General features: G+C 35.7%; 1 protein-coding gene across 1 annotated transcript in view; it reads left to right on the top strand.

Annotated features, from left to right (window-relative positions):
• Positions 1–19,873, top strand: part of LOC121420279 (multiple epidermal growth factor-like domains protein 8) — an 85,595-nt gene extending 65,722 nt beyond the window's left edge. Inside the window, exons 35-43 of the mRNA XM_041614854.1 lie at positions 441–699; positions 2,984–3,161; positions 4,088–4,283; positions 4,635–4,799; positions 5,258–5,388; positions 6,319–6,445; positions 7,381–7,492; positions 8,211–9,103; positions 16,174–19,873. Coding sequence (XP_041470788.1) covers positions 441–699; positions 2,984–3,161; positions 4,088–4,283; positions 4,635–4,799; positions 5,258–5,388; positions 6,319–6,445; positions 7,381–7,492; positions 8,211–9,103; positions 16,174–16,419 — 2,307 coding nt within the window. The 3' untranslated portion in view covers positions 16,420–19,873. The remainder of the gene's footprint in view (positions 1–440; positions 700–2,983; positions 3,162–4,087; positions 4,284–4,634; positions 4,800–5,257; positions 5,389–6,318; positions 6,446–7,380; positions 7,493–8,210; positions 9,104–16,173) is intronic.
• Positions 19,874–24,896: the final 5,023 nt, after the last annotated feature.

Genomic DNA, 24,896 nt, shown 5'->3' on the forward strand with positions numbered 1-24,896 from the left:
GCAACTCCTGATTCATTACCATGAAATACTTGCAAAGAGACTTATTCTTTCTGCTTGTAGTGCTGCATGTTTTAAGAGAGGTTAATGTGTAATGTGTTAAAATAGAAAGCAAGGAAGAAGAGAAAGATGTTTTCTGGGTTAATTTTGACAAGTTTGCATTGATCCCTGACATAAGAATCAATGTTAGATGTTCGTCTAAAAGTAAACTCCTAAAATTGTTGATGTACTGCACCAAAAATATTTGTTTAGGGTTTCACTAAACATGTACAGTGTGTCTCAGAAAAAAACGAAGGTCCTATCATTGTAAAGCGTAGAATCTCCTCTTCATCACACATGAAAAAAAATTTGTTTTGTTTATTATTGGACGCATTGAATAATCCATAAATTGTAAATCAGTACATACTTCGCAAAGTAACACAATTATCCTGATCTCTATACAGTGCATGTCGCCAACATTCCTCCACCTACGCTGCGCCGTGGGCGAGTGCGGACCCGTAGCCCAGGGTGCGTCGGACAACTGCCCCACTCAGTGTTTTGCCAACACCCAGTGTTCCCATTGCCTCCACCAGGCGTGGTGCGGGTGGTGCCCGGTCCCTGGTTTCAATGGGACCGGTATCTGCCTGTCTGGTGGTCTGTTGGGTCCTATCGACGGTGTATGCTCTAGTCAGGAGATTAGTTCCATCCATGGTCCTCTACCTGGTAAGTATGTTTAAATTGTCCTGGTGGGTGTTTCATAAAGCTGTTTGACTGGTGATCCTTTCTTGTGGTAAATGGTATATTCATTGGCGATGGTTTAGTGAAAGAAAGGAACATCAGTCGTTCTTGAAGTCGCTCTTATTTTACGAACAGCTTTATGAAACAGCCCCCTGATGTAAATATATGTTGTAGAATCACATTGGATGCAAAAATCATGATGGGTGTCATGGTCTGAGTTCTCTTTGTGTATAACAAACAAAATACTGCATGATTCCAATTTTACTTGAACATGTCATTGTATGCAATGGCAATTTCATTCAATCAGTTTATAATTTTCTTTTGTTTAGTTAGCATTTATTCTTCAATGTGCAGAATTGGTTTGCAAGCGTTTTTTACACCAAAGAGCTCATTCCTGACACTATGACTAAAGATGGATATGATACTTTATTAATCACGGTTATCCATTTTTAAAAGCAATATTTATTTACTGCAGCCAACGAGTTCCTGACACAATTTACCTCTTTGACTATAGACTACATTATGAATGTCCCCGGAACGGTTTTAAGAAAAAGAAATAAGAAATACCTTTTTTTGCAAATAGATATAGTTTACTACTTGTAGCTGTAAAATTAATTTGTCTCCCTTTCCTCTTAATTTAATATTTTAGTATTTCATTTACATTTACATTTCCTACTGATATGGTTGCAAGAAAATGTGGCTTTTGCCAACTGAAATCTTATTTTTTATAAAGGCATTCCTGGCCATCATCCAGTGGATGTTTAATCTGAAAATAATTCAGAAATGTTATATTGAGCATTCAGTCTTGGTTGTTTGATTTCCAGAAATGCCTTAGTTATTCAAATGTCTCTAAATAAGTCTTCAAAAAAGGAATATCCCATATCTTTAGTATTTGACTAATAATATTTTATTGTTGAAATTAATATTGCAAATAAGGGCAACTCTGTAAAATATTAATTTTTTTAGTTATATGGTCTCGATCTTTCTTTTGTAATAACTTCATTTCATAAACTTCTCACGTCAGGAACAAGAAAACAGATGAATTATTTCAACAAAGTCCCAAATAATGGGTTTTCAGACATAACATACTTATATAATATTGACTAGCCTTGAGGGGAACATCAAATATATTGCCAGCAAATGAATCATATTGGCCCGAGTCTTTAGACGAGGGCAATATGGGTCATTTAAGGGCAATATATTTGATGTTCCCCGAAAGAAGAGCTAGTCAATATTTTCATTATCATCCAAATCAGATATCTAGAGCAAAAATCATGATAATGGGGATATTTCTTTTAATAATAGAATTCTATTGTGTCATGTTAATATCGGTCTAGGCTCTGCACTTTACCATTATGGCGTACTTGCAAGCGCTCGGATCCAGCATTATCTTTATTATGACGTATATTGTTGGTGCGCGGATCCTTATGAAGCTATCTCTTTATACGCATCCTATATAAAAAAATAAGATTTCAGTTGGCAAAAGCCACATTTTCTTGCAACCATATCAGTAGGAAATGTAAATGTAAATGAAATACTAAAATATTAAATTAAGAGGAAAGGAAGACAAATTAATTTTACAGCTACAAGTAGTAAACTATATCTATTTGCAAAAAAAGGTATTTCTTATTTCTTTTTCTTAAGACCGTTCCGGGGACATTCATAATATAGTTTATATATTTTGTGTCGTCTCTACATGCAAAGTAAATACGCGCATTGAGACCGAGGAAAATACAAACAATATACCTACCCTTCCCGATATTCAGAAAATGTAGGGCAATACGGTTTTGTAAATGACCAGCTCAGATGTCTGATACGGGTGATAATATATGATATTGTCCTTTTAGAAAACTTTTGTAAAATCTATAGCATGAATTTGATATGAGGCCATCCAAGGTCATGGCTGTGAATGTCCTATCAATAAGCCTCAATGCCCTTCCCCTTTGCCTTGGATATTTTTGTGCTCTTTTTTTATATTTGTGCTGTAATAGAGAGACGTACCTGTTACAGAGCTGCCAATAGTACTTATTTCTCAGTACTGAGTACTGAGAAATAAGAATACTGATTGTTTCATGCAGAATAACGATTTCTAAAGTTTCAGTTTTATGTGTTGTCCTATGGTATTACTTTAAAAATGCTGATTTCCTCATCAAATTACTGATTTTCAGCTTTTAAAATGCTGAAATGTTGTTGTTCAGGTTGGCAGTTCTGCTAAAACATGAAAATTAAATTTCTGAAAATGTCTATTTCACCATTGTTTCTCCTGCAGCTGCTGTAGCGAATGCCACCATAGGAGGCATTTCTGGAAACCCACAATGGAAGTACCTTACATGTCCACCAGAGGATGAATGCACTAACGGCAATCATGACTGCGGGGAGAACGAGGACTGTACTGATACGTACACATCGTTTGAATGCAACTGTAAGGCAGGATATGAGAGAGAAAGGTAGGTATCGGGATGATGATGATTGCAGCATTGATTGCATGAATGGCAATCATGATTGCAGAGAAAATAAGGACTGTACTGATACTTACACATCGTTTGAATGCAACTGTAAGGCTGGATATGAGAGAGAAAGGTAGGCATGGGGATGATAATGATGTTGATTGCAACATTGATTGTATAGATAGCAATCATGTTGCATTTATTGAATGTATGAATGGCAATCATGATTGCAGGGAGAATAAGGACTGTACAGACTGATACTTATATATCATTTGAATGCAACTGTAAGGCAGGATATGAGAGAGAAATGTAGGTATGAGAATGATGATTTTGATTGCTGCATTGATTGTATAGATTATGATCATGTTGAATTTATTGAATGTATGAATGGCAATCATAATTGCAGGGAGAATAAGGACTGTACCGATACTTATGCATCATTTGAATGCAACTGTAATGCAGCATATGAAATAGAAATGAAGGCATGGAGATGATGATGATGATTTTGATTGCAACATTGATTGTATAGATAGCAATCATGTTGAATTTATTGAGTGTATGAATGGCAATCATGATTGTGAGGAGAATAAAGATGATACCAATACTTACACTTCATGTGAATGCAAAAGGTAAGCAGGATATGAGTGGGCAGGTTAGGCATGATGATCATTATGATTGCGTTGTTGAATGTATGAATGGCAATCATGGGGGGATGAGGAATGTATGGATACATTAAGTACACATCAATTGAATGTAAAATGGTGATCATTATGCTGATGATGGCAGCATTTAACATATAAATTGCAATCATGTTGACTGTCTTGAAGGTATGAATGGCGATCACGGTTGTTGGAATTGCCCTGATGTTGATATTTAAATGTTGATATAAATCATTAAAAATTCAAAATCCTATTTTTTGTTGACAGTGATGACAGTCCCTGCAAGCCAGTTTGCACCCAGATGTGCGGTGATCATGGAGTATGCATTGCCCCTGAGCAGTGTGAATGCTTCTTTGGTTACGTGGGGCACAACTGCAGCACCGAGTGTCTGTGTAATGGTCACAGTAATTGCCTCAGTGAGAGAGATAGGCACGTCTGTTTGGAGTGTCGTAATAACACAAAGGTGAGTAACTAAAACATCTTATTTATTTAACCAGTGATAGAATGTTGATGCAGAGTAAGGTATCATGATTTATGAAATAATTTATGTTTTTATATTCTATTCCTGTTATAATTAAAAAGAGATCTCTGGTGAAAGAGCCACTTCAACTCCTCTGTGTGTTTATTTTATTGGGGGGGGGGGGGGGTCTGTCTGTATAGGAGCTATGTAATTTTGCTATTTCCAGGCTCTTTCGTTTCAGGGTTTGCAGGGATTTATTACCAATTGTCACTATTGTTGATATGACAGGATACCTTAGAGTGGCCACCAATAATCATCACCAATAAATATTTCATTTTTTTTCCATTTCTCCAGGGTGATCATTGTGAGCATTGCCTGCCGCTGTTTGTCGGTGATCCAGTAGACGGTGGTTCTTGCACACCATGCATAGAACATTGCAATGGAAACACCAACCAATGTCTGTCGGTGCAGCAGTATGAGGACTTTCGTAGCACCTACCCAACAAGACCCATACACAATGTAAGTATCCTGGATGATCCTGATGTTCTCAGGTGCTTAGTTAAGTTACATACGGATATATCATTGATCACAAGAAAGGGTTTAAAGTTATGCACTAAGTTATTTTGTATCTTTCAAACAGCTTTATGAAACATCCCTCTGGTAAGCATTTAATGAAAAAAGTCTGATTTTCACTGACGAGTGCCATGAGCTAATGAAATCCTTGCATCAGATTGGCTCAGAACAAAGAAGAGAAGTTCACTGACAAATGCTTTCAGAAGCAATACCTTATGGTTTTTCGTAGAGCTGTTAATTATTTAATGACGACTTAACACAATACTTCAGACGTGTCCTTCAGTGCCAAATCACATATTTTCATCCTTTTGATTCTCATAAGGTACAATTAAAATCTGAGGATTTTTAATGTTGAACAAAGAGCTCAATTCATTTAATCTCTTTTAATTCATTGATTTCCTTAGATCTCAGAGCTGTTTGACAGTGGTCCACTAACGGACGATGTCTTCTGCATTGGCTGTAGTAACCACAGCGAGGGCGACCGCTGTGAGACCTGTATAGATGGTTACTTCAAACTTGACGAACACTGCCAGAGGTAAGTACAACTATTTGGTTCCATGACATTTTCTCTGGCGACTATTGCTCTGCTGAAAATTCCACACATAAATGAAATGACCAACTTCAACCCCAGATTTAACTGTACTGATGAATTAACTAGATTTCCTGTATCGATCACTAGATTAGCATAAAACCCTATTGCAATCCTAACCCTATATCAAAGTAAAGCCAAGAACAATTGTCTGTGGAGCAAATGTTGTGTCATCATCTATGCAGGGTTGTATTTCATGAAACTAACAGTGATTTTTATAGACCATTGTTATAAGCTACTGAAATTCCTTGCATCTGATTGGCTTAAAGGATTTTTGCCCCTCCCCCCCCCGATCTTGTTCATTAATTTCACAATAACGACGAAACTTGGCACGCATGTCATTCATGACGTATTCTCCAACATATTTAACTGTGGAAGTAGTTCATTAGTGGTTTTTTGAATTTTTCAACTCTTCACACAGACAGAAAACATGTGCGGTGATAAATATTATACCATTTTCAATTGACTTAAACATTTCATGTGCTAAGAGGGGTATGATCAGAAGCTGATATTGTAAAAGAAGAAAAATGATTTCAGCAAAAATTGTACATCTATATTTATTGTCTTCTTTACTCACTAATGCCCCTTTTGCCTCCTTGTTTCTAGTGTTGCTGTAGCTTGTCTGTGGTCTATATTATGGTTGTTCCACTTTATATGTTTGTCATTTTGCCTCCGAAGAAGAGTCTGCTAGGATTGAAAGTTTAGGCCCCTTTTGACTTTCTTCTTTATTTATTGTAGGTATTTGTGTATTTATGGTGGAAGTTTCATGAAATTTAAGTAAAATATTGATTTTGATATATAATGATGGAGTTGAAGAAGTGTTCAATGTTATGATCCACTCTCATATAACATAAATCTAATCTTTCTTTCTTGTAGGTGTGACTGCAATGGCCATGGAGATACATGTGATAAGGTCGATGGAGAATGCAATGTCTGCCAGAATAACACCATGTCACCTTCATGTCCTTCTGATAAATACCCTGAACCATGCTGGGAGCACCAGGTAAGGTACCTGACATTGACCATGACCTTCAAACTAATACTTTCAAGGTCATTGTCAAGGTCACGGTCAAGAACACTGCATGTTAGAATAACACCATGTCACCCTAATGTCCTTCTTATAAATACCCTGAACCATGCTGGGAGCACCAGGTAAGGTACCTGACATTGACCATGACCTTCACCTTTATCGTATCAAGGTCATTTTCAAGGTCATGGTCTATACCATTCTATCAGAATAACACAATATCCTTTAAAATAAATGCCCTGAACCATGCTGGGAGCACCAAGTATAATGCTACCTGACAATGACCAAAACCTCATTTATACTTTCAAGGTCATTGGCAAGGCCCTGGGTAATGTTATGTAATATATCGATGGGATACCATTAACACCATATGCCACTATTTCTGCATACTTACATGTATGTTATTTACTAATATTAAAAGGAAGCATTTCGTGAAGAACTTTTCAGGGACTTTTTTTATTAACTTGCTTGCATTTAATCAGATGCGAGGATTCCAGGAGCTTATGATAGTTGCCTGTGAAAATCAATGATTATATGTATTTTGTTCATGAAATTCTCCTTTGATGCTCCGAATATACAGGAGAAGTGCAAAAATGTTTTACCTTTAATCACCAAGATGCCTTCGAGAGATAGGACTTCCATTTATTGAAGTGTACAGGGTTAAGACAATATTGAATTCTACGGGGAGGTGAGCTTTGCATTTCTGTTGTCACAATGACATGAGCTCCAAATTTTCTTTTCTGAACACCCAGTGTAAATGCAATATTTATAATGATTTCAGTAATCAGATTTCTTTAGCTATAGTGTATATTGTTGTATCTTGGTGTCATATACTGTAGTAGAAATGTTCAAGTTGCTCACTTCTAAACCCCCCTGTATAAATGCAACCGATCTTTGATGATTTCTCGCAGTGTTCCCAATGCCTGAATGATCTGTTCAAAGGCACACCTACCGACAGTCACCAGTGTTACAGACAGATGCACGTTGATAATGATATATGCTTCAATCCAGAAAGCCAAAATGGTAGGTATCTTAAGCAATGGTCTCATTAATTTTTCCTGACACTCATTTGTTTTCTCAATTTTGTTAACTTTTGATTTTATTTCTTGATACAACATTTGTTGTTTTATGTTTGAACAATACATCTTTCTTTTACTTTGGCCACCATGAATACAGACCTAGGTCCCGTAACACAATGGTTAGCAAGTGATATCGTATGCTTGATTTTCATGATTAATTGCACATTGTAGTCAATGAAATCAATCACACACAAAAAAATGTTCTACAATAATTGCTAAGCTTAGTAATATGGGCCCCTGGAAACTTGTTGTTTTGTGGTATTTTCAGGTTGATGATAAGATGTGAAGACTCTGTAACATGTTCTGCTTAATAACACTTTATATCTTTCTGCTCTTTTTATCTTCACATTATATATACAGTTGTGCTCAAAGTGTAGTGAACCCCACCACAAAATGCACTCCTTCATGCTGAGTGTTGAATGTAGATAACAATACAGCATTCGGTGAGCCCAGAGAAACAAACCTTATTGAATGTAATACTTTACCACTTGACTTCACAATCAAATATCTAAAACATGGCAGAACTTGAACAATATAAATATTTTCATTTTCTGGTGGTTTCACTAACTTTTGAGCACCACTGTATGATATTTATATTCTTTGGTTAAACTAATTTCATCATAATGCTTATTTATAAATTAATGAACATCTTTTTCATTCAGATTGTCCAATCAACCCTGTACCTCTTCCCGATGGTGCCTCATCTTTCTTTGTCATCATGCCCAAGTATTCAGACCTTGATATCAGGTTAACGGTTGATATCACCTACGGCGCCCTCGATGTCTACCTCACCTACGACTCGGATGTCTTCATAGTAGAGTATGATGAGGAAACCCAGGAGCAGATGATACGTATTGATGAGAACTATATCAGCGCAGCTATGCAACGAAAGAGGAGGTCCATTAAACAGATCCTAGCTCCAAACAGGGAGCGGCGATCATCCAACTCATCAATCTCGACTACGGTAGACCCCGACCAGAGCGAACTGACTGAAATCGAGTCCCACGGCTTGAACACATTCATCAGCATCGAGGACGAGCACTTCATCACGCTCGTCCAAAACCTCCAGAACAGGCTCGTCATCACGTTCCCGAAGCGCTACCACACCTTGACCTCGCGCCGCTTCTACATCGCCCTGATGGGGCGGGGCGTGGAGGACCAAAACGCGACGCAGGGCATCATGTATTTCCGTCAGGACCAACCGCACATCGACCTCTTCATCTTCTTCTCCGTCTTCCTCTCCTGTTTCTTCCTCTTCTTGGCGTTCCTGATCGGCATCTGGAAAGTCAAGGTTGGTGTGGAGGCGCGCCAACACAGACGCATGCATCTCCTGGAGATGGAACACCGGGCCAGTCGACCGTTCGGTCAGGTCCTACTCTACTACGAGAGCCCTAGCATCCAAACACATCCTGCATCAAGTGGGACGACTAAGAGTCAGTCGTTACCCAAGAAGCATCATAGACTTGGTAGGAGAGGCAAGACTGATACTGTAGGAGGGGGAGCAGCAACTAATAGGGACACAGAGGAAACGGCTCTCAACTCGGATATTATTAATGTAAGTTCATTTTTCATTGTCTATTTCACTTTATAATAAAAGATGGGCAATCCTATAAGAAAAGATAATCAACCGTTCTGTATGTCCAAACCCATTTTGCTCCTTGTTATGGTTGAAGCTATAATTATTTTAACAGCTTTATAACTTCTCATATAAAATAAAACATACAACCATTCCTTGAAGGTCCGTCATGCATGTATATGGAAATGGTAGAACTGGAAGGAAAAGATGCTGATTGGCATATTTTTTTTAAGAGAGGGGCATTTTTTTGGGGGGGAGGTCAAATTTATGAGAAGAGCTATTAGGTAAACTCCCATATGTCTGTCACCCAATTCGAATCATGATTTTAGACATAATACAAACCTGTGTTTTATTCCTCTTCAAAGTCAAATTTAAGTCCAGTAGTTTTATGTACTCCAAATAGATTGAACTTTGGTGAAGTTACCTGGGGGTGTTGCATAAAGCTGTTCATATGTTAAGAGCAACTTTAAAAATGTACATTTTTGTGTATACCATTTACCTGAAGAAAGCATCACCAGTCATACTTAGAGTAGCTCTTACCAACAGCTTTATGAAACACCCACCTGTATTTGTAAGTTTTTTGTATATGTTTCCCTTAGACTAATACAGTAAGGCTTAATTTGTCACTGTGGCATGTTTTTCTATTACCCTCTTCAATATTTCTTCTCTTTTCTCTTACCTTTTCCTGACATTTTAGGTCACATGACTAGATATAGATTTAGATTTAGATTTTATTCGTTTTCCGTTCACAAAGCACAACAAAATCAAACAATACATAGTCAAATTTAAAGTACAACATCAATCGAAATAAGGTATAAACAATGAGAATTAATGCAAACTAAAGTAACTTTGACTATAATAACTATATAAAACAGAACGGAGGGGCTTGCCAAGAAAAGCGAAGCTTGTATGGGAGGCAAGCCCCCGTAACTTAGTTTCAATACGTATATTACAAAACTATAGTATAAAGGAGAGACGGAAGACAGTTTAAAAGGAGGCTATACAAAATATCGAAGGTAACAACGAAAGAGTGAACCAAATTAGAATAAATGATAATAGTAATAACAATAATAACAATAAAAATAATAAAAAATAACAACATGGTTACAATAATTGTGATTATGAGGGAAGAACAGAGGCAAATATAGGGAGAGAGGGGGTGCAGGTACAATTGGAGGTGCAAAGAAGTGCATGGCAGGTGCGGAAACAGGTAGCAGGCAAGTTGTATGATGGGAGGAAAAGAAAACAAAAAAAAATTGTATATGGTTTTGGTTATGTGGTAGATTGACTTGTTTGTGTAAAGTATTGGCAAATAAGCATCTTTTTAAGGTTATGTTTAAAAACTGTGATGCTCGGGGATTCCTTAAAGGCGTTGGGCAAGGAATTCCAATATACAGGACCAGAAAAAACAAAAGAATTTTTTGCAAGTAAAGTTCGGGTTGGAGGTAGGTGATAAGAGTTTCGTTGTCTTGTAGGATAATCGTGTACAGAGGAGTTTTTGCAGAACATAATTGAAAAAATTGCGGGGAGATCATCTTTATTTAGTTTGTACATAAATTGGCCGAGTTGGAACAGATATATATCATTAACTTTAAGGATTTTGTTTTCAAAAAATAATTTATCTGTGTGACATCTGAAATGTGTATGAAATATTATCCTAAGTGCTTTTTTCTGTAACAAAAGTATCCTATGTAATTGTGTTTGAATTGCACAACCCCATGCCAAAATACCGTAATTAATGTATGGTAATATTAACGTGTGATATAATGTAAGTAGTGTACGAGATGAAAGAAAAAATTTGAGCTTGTTGATAATTCCAATATTTCTTGAAATTGTTTTGCATATATTATCAATGTGTGGTTTCCATGACAATTTATTATCAATAAGTACACCCAAGAATTTTGTTTCAGAAACATTTTCAAGGACAGTGTTATCAAAAATGAGATTGCCAGGCAAACTATTTACTCTATTACTAAATAACATGTAATTGGTCTTTTGTAAGTTAAGTGAGAGTTTATTTGCCTTGATCCATTCAGTCACATGCATGAGTTCAGAGTTAACGATCCTAATAAGTTGGTTTATGTTATCGTGAGAAAAGAAAATGTTGGAATCATCGGCAAAGAGTATGAATGAAAGTAAATTTGAAGTTTTGTGGATGTCATTGATGTATGTGATAAAAAGAAGAGGGCCTAGTAAGCTACCCTGTGGTACCCCGCATGTAATTGGAAGGTTGGATGAATTGTGATTATTTATTGATACAAACTGAGTCCTATCTGTAAGGTAGCTCTTGAACCACTCCAAGGCCTTCCCCCTAATACCGTAATGAGATAGTTTATGCAAAAGGATTTCGTGGTTAATGGTGTCGAAGGCCTTGGAGAAGTCCAGGAAAATACCGACAGTATGACAACCTTTATCAGTGGAAGTAGTGATTTTGTTAATGAAAGATAAAATTGCATGCGAGGTGCTGTGATTTTCGCGAAACCCAAACTGAAAGTCCGAAAAGATATTGTTTATTTTAAAGAACGTACTGGTTCGTGTATGGACAAGTTTTTCAAGAATTTTTGATAACGAGGTGAGCAATGATATGGGACGGTAGTTGGAGACGAGCTGGTTATCTCCTTTTTTAAAAAGAGGGACTACTTTTGCGATTTTCATAAGATTGGGTACCCTTCCTGTGTTCAAAGAAATATTAAAAACATGCACCAAAGGATTGACGATAGCCAAAATAATTTTCTTAAGTAGGAAGTTGGAAATACCGTCAAATCCCGGGCACTTTTTGGACTGCAGACTGTTAACAATATTTATAATTTCTCTTGAACTTGTGGGATTAAAAAATATGGAGTTTGGGTTTGGGTTGTCGAGAAAATTATTGTAAGATTTGTTAGTTTGAGGAATTTTGCTTGCTAATTTGTTGCCAACTTGTGAAAAATATGAATTAAACTCTCTTGCTATTATGTTATTGTCATCAGTGATTGTATTGTTTGATTTTATTTTTGTAATTGTAGAACTCCTCTTTTTATTGCTTAATGCCCCATTGATGATTTTCCATGTGTTCTTCATATCATTTTTGTATAGATCGAGTTGAGAAGTGTAATATTCTTTTTTCGCAATACGAAGTAAAGATGTAAGAGTGTTTTTATATGAAGTGTACTTGTGGCGAGATGTATCACTTGGTTTAGTTATGTATTTGTAATATAAATTGTTCTTGCGGTTGATGGATCTTAAGAGTGATTTAGTAATCCAAGGGTGGATAGGGATCTTTTTATAATTTGATCTTCTGTTAGTTGTAAAGGGAACATGTGTATCTAGAGAAGATGTTAGTAAGGTAATAAAACAGTTGTATGCATCGTCAGCGTCCGAGGAGTCATATACAGTAGACCAGTCTGTTATATTTAAATCATTAATCAAATTGGTTATGTTGTCGTCAGTTATCTTTCGGAATGAAGGATTAAATGTTTCTTTATGGAGACTTTTATTAGTAGATAATTTGGCAAAAATTGGAAAGTGGTCGGATATATCACTGAGAATGATACCAGCTTTATGATTTTGTCGAATTGTATTACTGAAAATGTTGTCAATTATAGTGGCCGAGTTATTCGCCACTCTTGTCGGCTTAGTTATAAGGGGCAAAAAAGAATGTGATAGAAACATTTCAAGAAACTCTTGCGAGGTGCTATTAGAGTTGCAATTTACTAAGTTGATATTGAAGTCACCCATAAAAAAACAATCTTTATTTTTCAAAAGAGGATTTAGTAGAATTTCATTCAGTTTTTCTAAAAAAGCATTTGCATTTGAATGTGGAGGTCTATAAAATACACCTAGCATAAAGTTTTTACCCATCGGATTTATGATTTCAACAAAAAGTGTTTCTGAAACATCGTTAGATATTGTCATGTTAGCTATAGGAGTATAATCGTATTGTTGCGGTATGTAAAGTGCGACACCACCCCCTGGTCTTCTTGTTCTGTTATTAACAATCAAATTAGAATTGGGGAGTGAAAAGAGGGAACATGGATTGTCCGAGAACCACGTTTCAGTTAAACCAATGAATGACGATTTCGGAAACTGGTTGTTATCTAGAAATAACTTAAGTTTATCAAAATTTTTGCTTGCACTGCGAATGTTTATATGGAGAAGAAAGGGGTTGTCCTCCGCTTTATCTGACGTAACGAATGATTTGAAATGTTGTTCTGTGAAATATTGTGATGTAACGAGCTGCCCGCATTGATCATTGGAATCGAAATTGTAATTAAGATTAGCGGTATTGTTATTCATAAAATTTCGTATGTATGTATCGTATTTGGAATTTTCATGATTATCTAATGTTTGAGAAGTGCCACGTTGCGCCGAGAGAGACAACAAGTCATCATTGTTCAAGAAACTAAATGGAAACTTAGTCAAGTCGGTCATTAAAATGGGAGGAATTAAACAATAGTACCTAACGAATCGAATACACTATGCCATATACTTAACTACCTTTAAATAATTTACAAAAAAAAAAAAACAAACAAACAAACAAAAAAAAAAAAAAATTGTGAAAAAAAGCAAGAAAGAAAGGAAGCAAAACGTAAGTGAACAAAATAAGAAAATAATATAGACAACAAATCTTCATCCGTCTCTCCTGTAAAATTATGACACAATTAAATCAAGTGAGGATACATAAGTACAAATAAGAAAACCGTATACTAGTAACCAAATACAAGATTTAAGCCTAAATGATCGGAAGAAAGCAAAAGAGATCGATCAACCATCAAGCGGACCGAGACTACAGATATCGTGGTCTCTATACTGTAAATTTTATATATAAAAAAATAAATACCGAAGATAATCGATTGGAAACAAATTAAAAATGTACAGAAAAGACACTGCGCATGAATGGAGTCACGTTACAATCAAAAGAGATATACGGTCAATTCAAGCGAAGAGAGAAACGAGGACGAGGGACCAATAGTCGTATGCACCGCCATGTTGACAGAGACATGCTTCATTGCATGAGAAGTTGTATCAAATTATTAAGTTCTTGTAAACACGATACATTTATAGATTGACTGCACTTTTTTAAATATTTATTTGTTAAATAGTGAAGTCATCTTGTTTCATATGTGGAAATATCATATTATCCAAAATCGTAAAATAGGCCTTCTATGCTGGAAAATATTTGTTTAAAATACTTAAAAGATATTTGCATGTCGGCAAAGACACATGGTGCATCGGAGCCTCGTAAAACATATTTTTCACATACGCTTGAATAAACGTAGTACACGAGAAAATTAACAGTAGTAGAAGTCATGTGATCTTCGACCAAGAAATTATTGATTACCAATGTTAGATGCTTAAAGCAAGATCAGCATGTTTTGCATCGAATTGAATATAAAAACAGTAAGAGTAATATCGAGCCGATTTTTTTTCATTTGCAAACCATACTTTTTAAAACAATATAAATAACACGATTCCGTTACTCGAACTGACGGTACGTGTGAGGTTGCGTAAGCCGGGTCGATACAGAAAAAATACATTACTTCAAGATAATAATTCAAGAAAACAATATATGATTCTGAAAGCAAACAGCTGGGTGTTTCAGAAGGGTAGCCGGAGCTACGAACGGCCTACGCACGACTGGCAACCCTTTATTGAGAAAATCAGCAATTATGAGGGGTATAAATGAATAAATAATAAATAATGAGGGGTATATCCGTAGAGTTACCCGGTGGGAATATAAAAAAAAAAAACGTGAAGATAGTGCCACCAGTCGCGCGCGCAGCCGCGAGCAGCCCACGGACAGCCTTATGAAATGGCTCCCTGAAACAAAGTATAAAAAAAAGAAAAGAAAAAGGTAGTTCAGTTAGGCGAAAACGCCGAACGTGGATAATCCAGGTGTACAATATTGACTAACTGCATTCAACCAGCACGACCGTAGAATTCCGATATAAAAAAAAAAATTACTCAAACTTCAGAATGAATATTAATAAATGTAAATATATTGATATGACATCCAAGGTAGCATCTCCGGAAATTACAATTTATAAATAAATATGAGTGCGTCTAGTCAGAAACTTGTGCTATTTTATTTGTTTAGATACGCACTGATAAATCAGTTTCTCAAGCTCAGAGGGTTGGACTCACTCAGGCGTCAACATGATAGGAGATGTGTTTACAAATTACATCATAAAAAATTGTGCATGAACATCCGGTAATTGCGCAATAACAGGTAAAAAGTTTTGATTTGAACTGTCATTGAATGAAATCGGATTAACCGACAAAGTGCGACTTCATTCAGATCACTCTACAATGCGTATATTTCCAAAGACATAAGATTTAAAACCAAGAAGCATCACGGAATGATCACGGAAACATAAGGCACGATGTATACCAGACCATGCACTCACGCTTGTAAATTTGTGAACTCAATTCCTTGCCAATCGGCAAACATATTGTTATGCGAAGAGATAAAATGAGGATAAATACGCAAAACGTATATATGTCTATGCACATTACTACCAGGGAAAATTTAGTAAAACTAAAAACATCAAGTTTTTACATTTAGTCGAAATGCCAGAGCCACAGCTTAATTGGTAACTAATTACTCTATCAGGGGAAAAAATGGGACATTCTCATTTGACTAAGGTCAAAGGTCAATGAACTTTGGCCATAATGGGGGTATCTATTGAATTACCATCATAACTTTGCAAGTTTATTGATCTGACTTTTGAAACTTGGACATAAGAGTAATAAAGTATCACTGAATATTCTGTGCAAGTTTCAGGTCACATGATCAAGGTCATGTGAGGTCAATGAATGTTGGCCACGTTGGGGTATTTGTTGAATTACCATCCTATCTCTGTAAGTGTATTGGTCTAGTTCATAAAACATGGAAATAAGAGTAACCAAGTATCACTGAACATCTTGTGCGAGTTATAGTAGTTTTCAAAGTCAGCAATGCTGCTATGTGGAATCTTGTGATGCAGGTGAGACAGCCAGAGGCATTCCACTTGTCCTATTACCCTCTACCCTCAATATTTCTTCTCTTTTCTCTCTCCTTTTCCTGACAGGAGAGATTTATACCAGGCCTTATAGCTTCCGAACCAACAGACGACGGCATGGCAACCGTGGGCACCGTCGTGTTTGCTCTACCTGGCCAAATGAGGGCGCCAGTCAGAGCGTGTCTCGGGTCGGCCCTGGTCACGCTGAAAACCGTCGCGAAGCAGACGCAAGACTCGCAAAACACCACGCGGCAACAGAGGCAAGGAAAGAACATGAAATCAGCTATTTTGTGTAACACAAATAACAGAAGATAGTATACTAGAATTCTCTATTTTGTATATTATATGTAAAAATCTTATAGAATTTTGAAGATACTAATACATTGTTGAGTCATGCACAGGCCCAAGGATGAGGATAATGTTCATATATATCTCATGTTTGCAATAATGCAAATAGATTTGTGTAGTAGACAGTGTACTGGAATGATTGTTGCTGATGGTCCCTAAGTGAGCTCATCTGCCAGGGCCGTGTTACATAAAGCTCAACAATTGATCATGGGATTGATTTTTATGATTGATCATACATTGTAACCAATGCAACTAATCGCAGAAATCAGCACTGCGATCGATTGTAAGCATTTTGTTCCTGGACCAAGGGGAGCATGTCATGGAAAGTTTTTGTGAGTGACCATCTCTAATGGATGTTATAAGCTACTGAAATCCTTGCATCTGATTGGCTCAGACCAAATTAATCACTAAAAATCTCTAAAATCACTGACTAGATTATTCATGAAATGCTCCCCATGTCTAGAGTTTTTAAACCCTCCGGAAAGACACGCTATTCAATACTCGAGTAAAACAAGAAAAAATTAATTATAATGTACTTATATCTACTTTTGAATCAATTACTTAGAGTTGTAATAAAGGGGTAATTCTATAAAAATGATCGACCCCTTTGTATTCCCCACACCTACATGTATATTCACTTTATTTCACTGCTGATTTGCTCAAATCATGATGATTTTATAGCATTGCAACTTTCTGTCGATACTTACGTATAACTCGGTCACATTTGCTCTGCGGCATTGAAAACAGCCGTTATATTAATATTAATTCAAACTAACTACATGTAACTGATAAAAAAATGTTAAAACGGTCGTTTTCAACTTGCCCTACAGCCGCTGTAGAGCATATGTGACCCAGGTATTATGGACGATATTGAACGAGGCCATTAAGACTCTGTATTCAGCTCCAAATTTCTTATTTTTCTTTGATATTTCATGAAACTGTGAAGTTACTTACATGGAGTATAAAATGACTTTTTTTAATACTATGGTACATGTAATTGAAGTTGAAATAAGTTCATGTTATATGAAACATATTAACACTTGTCTTTTTGCGGCAAAGAATATTGTAGCCATGATTTGAATAAGATTATTATAAACACTGCTGAACCTTATTTCTGAACAAAGACAACCAAAAGTATTACACGTACATTGACACTCCGTATTCCATTGTTCATAAAGTCATTTGTAACTTTACGAACAGTTTTATGAAATACCCCCAGGCTCGTATTTTGAAATCGGGTTTAACTTAAACTCAGGTTTAAAGTTGTGCTTTAAGTATGGATAGCCAATTGTTACATCAATCACTAACAGTAGAGAGGTGATATTTCACCTCATCTTGCTCTCAAATCATTCATAAATGTGTAGAAAAATAGATTGTCTGCACCATTGATGAATCAGGAAAGAGCAGAGTAAACATAAGAAACATCGAACAAATTTTGACACTTTTGGCTTCCCATAATTTTAGCACAGAGTTAGACCATGGTCTAAGTTAAACCTGGCATCAGAATACGTGCCCCAGAATTATATAACCATGTTGACCGTTAATTACTACATGTATATCATTCAGGGTAGCTTTTCATGAATCATCTTGTCAGTGATTTTCACTGACAAATTTCCTCTCAGCCAATCAGATGCAAGGATTTCAGTAGCTTATAACAGTTGTCAGTGGTTATCAGTGTCTCATGCAATGTTGTTCACTTGGGTGTGACTTAACACAGATTTAGTCATGTACAGTGAGTATTTTTGTATTCATAGCACAGATATGTACAGAGAGATCAAATCATAGACATTGCTTGATTTATCTTCGTATTGATACATTGTAAAATGCATTTATTGAAACCGATCCTATTGGCTGAATATTTAGAATTTATGGAATTAAGTAATGGTATTATTGTCTGCACTGTGGGTATGACATTAAAGTATTCATTTATTAGTTGATAAGGCACTGAATGTTTACTTTTTTTTCAAAACCTCATTTGTTTCTCTATGTTGACAAAATATAGGATTTTAGATCGCAAATTACAAGTTTAAATAAACCAAATTCAGTAAGGTGATACCTGGGTTTTCAAGGTTTCTCTGAACTCAATAGACCTTGTTCATAAGACGTAATCTCATAGCGCCCTCCTTCAGAGGATATAGGAATGCATGTAAACAAGAGTTGTCGGAGATGCGCCAGCTGCAGATCACCATTGCATGCAATGTAATGGGATCAGCCTCCAAGGTGGCAGCACAATGGCATATTTTTTTGGACTGGAAAATATGAATACAACAGAAGCATATAATCTTGCATGCAGGTATTTCATAACTTTTTGCTCTGTTACACTTCGCTTTATAGCGATGTTTTGCAGAACAAATCTTTACTACCGCAAAAATTTAGCTTACACATTAGGGTTAGGGTTGGTATGAAGTGAAAGTAGTGAACTTCAATTTCAGTGTTATCGAGAAAATCACTGACTTTTTAAACTGGTGTTCACAAACTCGTTTATTCTTTGATATTGACAATCGTGTCTGAATGATCAATCCAGCATATGTAAAACAATGATTGCGAGAAAAGCTATAGATATTTTTTATTCAAGTGTACAATTTTATTTTATGACAGGTGTAGTGCCAGCAATGGAACTCTTGTATATTTTATGTGCATATTATATTTTATACGAACTACTGCAGAATATTATCGTCACCACCTCTCGTATACACTGAAACTGTAAATATGTAAGATATGAACTGAATTCCAGAGCAAAGTGGTATCGAGATTCCAGATATTGATTTGCACTTTATTGCGACGTGTGCTGTAATTGTATGAAGGGTGAATAGGATGGTTGTATCGGATGATTAATTGCATGTATAGCTATATAATGCTAGTTATGAACTAGTCTAGTGGTTGTTATGATGATGTAGAAGTCTAAAAACGTCAATGAATACTTGATGGCTGATACACGCGTTAGGCAATGTTCTTATTTTTGTTATATGCGTTCATTTAACCACAAGGTCCGGGGTTCAAATCCCACCGCAGCACTCGCGTCCTTTGGCGAGGCGTTTATCTACATTTGCCACTCTCCACCCAGGTGTAGTAAATGGGTACCCTGTAGGAAGGAAATCCTTGAATGCCCGAGGATCCGATCAGGATAGCTTTGCTAAAGCCAGGGTAATTGTATGCAGCACTGAGAGACATTTGTTTTAAGCGCTATATGAATGTCGCATATATTATTAATGCTATCTTGGAAAGTCGTTGTATTTCATGCCCATTATATCCTCTGACTTCAGACAGGGAGAGTTGATGTATTCCCTCAAAGCCTGGGTAATAACGATGTTTGCACTTCTATCATCTGGAAAAGGTGCTGTATATATCCACTTGATATTATTCGTAATAATTCTCTGATTATTCTGAGGCTCCCCCCCCCCCATTCTTTTCGCTGTGTATTCAGAAGAATGGAACAAATACTACTGCCAAGGTAGAATAATATTTTTGTAAGGAATTGATTCTTCACAATATTAAACATATATCACGAAATAGAAATCACTTTTTAATGATATACATGTCTAAGATACATGTATTATTTTTGCAGTGAAAACCACACTTATTATTGTAGTCCTATTGGCACATTGACCAACCGGAAGATCATGATGAATTTTGAGTGAAACCAAATTGATTGTGGTATCAAAATATATTTTTTTTTAGAAATACATGCATGTAATATACATTTCATAAGGTCAAGTAATTGTTTAGGTGGGTGTTTCATAAAGCTGTTTGTGATTTACATGTACAAGTGACCTAACGCATGGCTGGTGACCCTTTCTTGTGCTAAATGATATATCCCTATCATGCCCGTTTGCCCCTGAGAAAAGTAAAATCAATCGCAACTTTACCAACGGCTTTATGAGACACCCACCAGGGCTGTTCTGTAAAGCTGAGAATAACTTTAAGAATGACTGGTGAACCTTTCTTACACACTAAATAATCACCATTGAACATTTAATGATGAAAATCATTTACCTTAAGAAAGGATCACCAGTCGTTCTTGAAGTTGCTCTTAACTTGCGAACAGCTTTATGAAACAACCACCAGGTTTATGAAATTTACTCCAACTGTGTAGATTACACTTGGTGTATGATTTCCCAGTTAGGTAAGTTTATTCTAAAAAACTTCTATGATTAACGACATTCACAAGTAGCTAGCCATAGTATTAAGTGTTCATCAGCCATCGAGTCTTGTAGAATGTTATTGACTATTAGTGTTTGTTTATTTAATGTACTAACATGCATGTATCACATTGTGATATTGCATTGTATGCTGAATTATGGCGCAGTCACATTTCCCCTACGGCGAGTCGAAAACAGCCGTTTTAACATTTTTTGTACCAGTAAAGGCCACCGCACACCTTACAACTGTTCGCGATCCGATTTTGGAACGAATCGCATTTTGCTCATTTTCTGAAGATGTGAATGGAACATATCATTTTATTTGAGGTTAAAATTAATTGAAATAATATTATAACCATTTTAAAAGATTGCAAGCCCTTATTTTGGAGTTAAGTCCAAATTATTTTCAAATCATAGCCAATCTTACGACTGCTATGACTTCATTACGACTAGATATTGAATTCGCTTTCATTCTAAAAAGGATGATAGCATAGTCATAAATTTGATCATAGGTATTCGTACGATGATTTAGAACATTACACATTTTATTTTGAAATCAGGTCGCAGACCAGTCGTAAGGTGTGCGGTCACCTTTACATATACATGTAGGTGGTTGGAATAAATACAGTGTATGAATAAAACATGTTTTCGACTCGCCATAGGGAATATGTGACTGCAGCCACCAGTGAATGGAGACTATTGCCCTTTCTTCAGTAGTTTGTAGCCACTTGGTCTTCTGGTGACACAACATTTGCTCCTGGGATATTTGCTCTTGCGACAGTTGCTCCCGCCTTAATATCTCAGAGGGCATAAGGTTAGAGTTACATGTAGGATTGCAATAGAGTGTTTGGTTCAGAATAATGCACTGATAAGGATTAGGGTTTAATCAGTTTTGGAGCTTAGATTTCATGTTTGCTTTTCCACCGGAGCAGTTGTCGCCGGAGCAAATATCACGGTACTGGTCTTTGCAGACAAAGCCTAAACCCACTTTGTTTGCCATTGATTTGGTCTCATTATAGTGTGGTCCTATCACCACTTGGTCTAATTCCCATGTATTCTAATTTCCACTTTGTAACTTAGTCAAGTGAATATTTGATTCATTCTATATACTAGTAATTCATCATATGGAATACAGGGGAGCGTTTCATCAACATTTTCATCAGACAAGTTGTCAGATCTGACAATTTCCCTTGATTTTGATTGGCTGAGAAGCATTGTTACTATGGTAACTGTCGCATAAAACCAGACTTGATAGATGAACAATCCGATAAGTCCTTTCATGAAACGCTCCCCTGGTTTTAGACCAAGAGGGTATTCGATGAAATAAACACATGACAAACGGCTAAAAAGTAATTAGAACGAATGGTTATTAGACAAGCTAAATGACATGTGGACAAAGTTGGTTTAGACAAAGTGGCAGTTCCTTGAAGTGTACAGACATATTCACTTCTATAATTTGTGGATGAGCAAATTTATGAGATTTGTCTTTTTTTATCTGTGTGATTTTAAAGTTTTGTTTTTTTGTCATTAAGAAGAGATCTATATTTTCTATTCATTTTAATGCATTCAAAATCCATTGATAATGTTTATGACTTGATGATATCAATTTGTTTTGCAATTCTTTGTCTTACTTTAATAAACATCTCTGACATGGAAGTTTAACGTTGTCTTTGGTATCTGTTCGTAAAGGGTGTGGTGTACCTTGTGACTAGTTGAGGAAATATTGTATGGGTTACCGGGGCCCCATTTTACAAAGATTTACGATTGAACCAATCGATCGTAACTCTATGGAAATCCATCATGCCATAAATTCTTCTACAGGAAATTTGTAAAAGGGTCATTTCACACTAAGTGTACACTTTTAGTCTCACTGGGGGTCAAAAATGAAAGTTGTTGTTGGGTGAAAAACTTCACAGATTCTGAAACTTAAGGATATATACCTTTAATATCTAAAATTACAGAGCGTCAAGTCCATTTTTACATGTTTAAAAAGTTAACTGAAATACGGTAAGAAAAATAGGCGTCTGGAGAGGACATTTTGTTTAACAAGAAACACATCAACTTTATAACCCTGTAACTATTATACAAATGGTTTTGTGTTCATTTGTAGGCATCTGTATTGCTTATCAAATGTCAATATACTCATTTCACCTTCACGCATTCTGTATTCTGCCATGAAATTAGTGTGTGGTATGGCAAAATGAGAGACAAAGGGGTAAAATTTATGTAATAACATCATGGAATCCATTTTTTTCTTTTGATATAGCTTCAAATTTGAATTACACTGTTTTATTTAGGTCTAAACTATTTATTTAGGGGTATAATTATCAAGTAAGTGGGAGACCTAATCAAACATGAGCTTCCAAACCTTCATTTATCTCAGTATACTGGAGAGGACAATTGTTTAACAATATTCCCTACATGTATGAACTCCAAGAATGTGAGTTAATATGTGAATAACTGTGCATCAATTATATTTTATATAACATGCCAAATGTTACTGCAATGTTACAGAGCAAAATGACACATTTGGGAATAATATAAACTACAAAGTTTTCACCTTAAATGCAACTTAAATATAACATGTCAGAAAATATGGCCCTAATTTGTTTAAGTTTTTAATAACACACACTGACATATCAAATAATCAGTATTTTATCATTAAAGTGATACCTCTGAAGTTTCTTGGTGTGTTCATTATTAATGTTATTTAGATTTTTGTAGTGTGAGCCCTCGAAGTGTTACTCATTGATAAGTTCTGGAGAGGACATTTTGTTTAACAGTTTATTTGAATGCAACTTTCTTGCTTGGAACTAAATCATTTGACATTCTTTGCTTAAGAGAAATGCAAAGTAAACATATATACCCTACATACAACAATATAAGTAGTATTTACAGGTGTAGGAATTTTATCTAAAACATCAGCATATATTATCCAAACCAACGTTCCTTGTATATTTAACTGCTGGTGCAGTAGTAAATGATGAATGCTTAAAACACTTAAAATGCAGCCCATTTGCCAAAATGAAAACTTACACAGGTGTCCTGTAGTATTATAGGACAATGTTTAACAAAGTACATGTACTATTAATTATTAAAATACATGTAGGCCTACCTTTAATAATACTGGCATAGGCCTTTCTTTTTTCATAGTTATCAGGTCTTCATGAAAAATAACGTCACATAAGTGCACATTTAGCACCTGCTTTTCTTTGACTATGTTAAACAAGATTAATGAAACATTTTTTTTAATTATTTACCATTATTACTATAATATTAGTAGTAGTTGTAGTAGTGTTTTATTATTATTATAAAAATTGTTATTATTGTTGTTTTTGTTATCATTAGTACTATTATTATTAATAACATTATTATAATTATTATGATTATTATTATTGCTATTGCATTCAAGTTCATATAGAACAGTTAAATGGCAGTATGGAAATGCAGAGAGTGACTTAATACCCCCGTCTTTGTTTTTTTAGCTGAAGGAACTTAATTATTTTAACCAACTTTAAGAAGAAACCCTGAAAAGTGTTGCACTGTAGAGAGAGAAAAAAAAGAAGCTAAATCTGCAAAGAGGTCTCCTTTCGACAGTGCTAAAATTTATGCGATATAAACTACTAGGCTACTACTAAGTAGTAAACTCCCACATAATTTGTGCCTGTGGATTTTTAAAAAAACTATACATGTGTTGCCAAGATGATATTCAAAGTGCACACTGGAACCAAAGACAGAGGCAAAGTGGTCTGCAGGAAAACTTGACTCCTGATTGTATGTGACAACTTGAATCACACAAAGAACAAAGTGTTGGCAGTCTGATGGACTAGCAATGCTGTTTAAAAACCAGTATATTTGCTGAAGCAATACCACTAGCCAGACAACAGATCAATCTGAAGTAAAATTTCTTGTGACCTAGCAGGGAAAAGGTCCAGTTTTAAGGGATCAGGGTTTTATAAAGCATGATGTCTGAATGCAGGTAAAACACAAAAGGCAATTGTCACGAATGGTTCAATGTCTTCCACTCCTGTTGCTGCTGCATCAGGTATGATGAATTTCTGTGTTTCACTTATGAATCAAAGCGATCACAGAAACAGAAGCCTTATTCTGCAGTCATTTTTTCAGAAATCAAAGCCTATCAAACAGGGTTGGCGGATTTAAATCACGTTGATTTAAATCGTGATTTAAATCGCGATTTAAATCACCATGATTTTTTTTAAAAAATCATTGATTTAAATCACTTCCATTGAAAAATGTACAAATCATGGACAAAGTATTTGTTCAATGCAGTTTTAATTCTTCAAG

This window comes from Lytechinus variegatus, chromosome 8, assembly GCF_018143015.1.
Source record: "Lytechinus variegatus isolate NC3 chromosome 8, Lvar_3.0, whole genome shotgun sequence".
Classification (NCBI taxonomy): Eukaryota; Metazoa; Echinodermata; class Echinoidea; order Temnopleuroida; family Toxopneustidae; genus Lytechinus; species Lytechinus variegatus.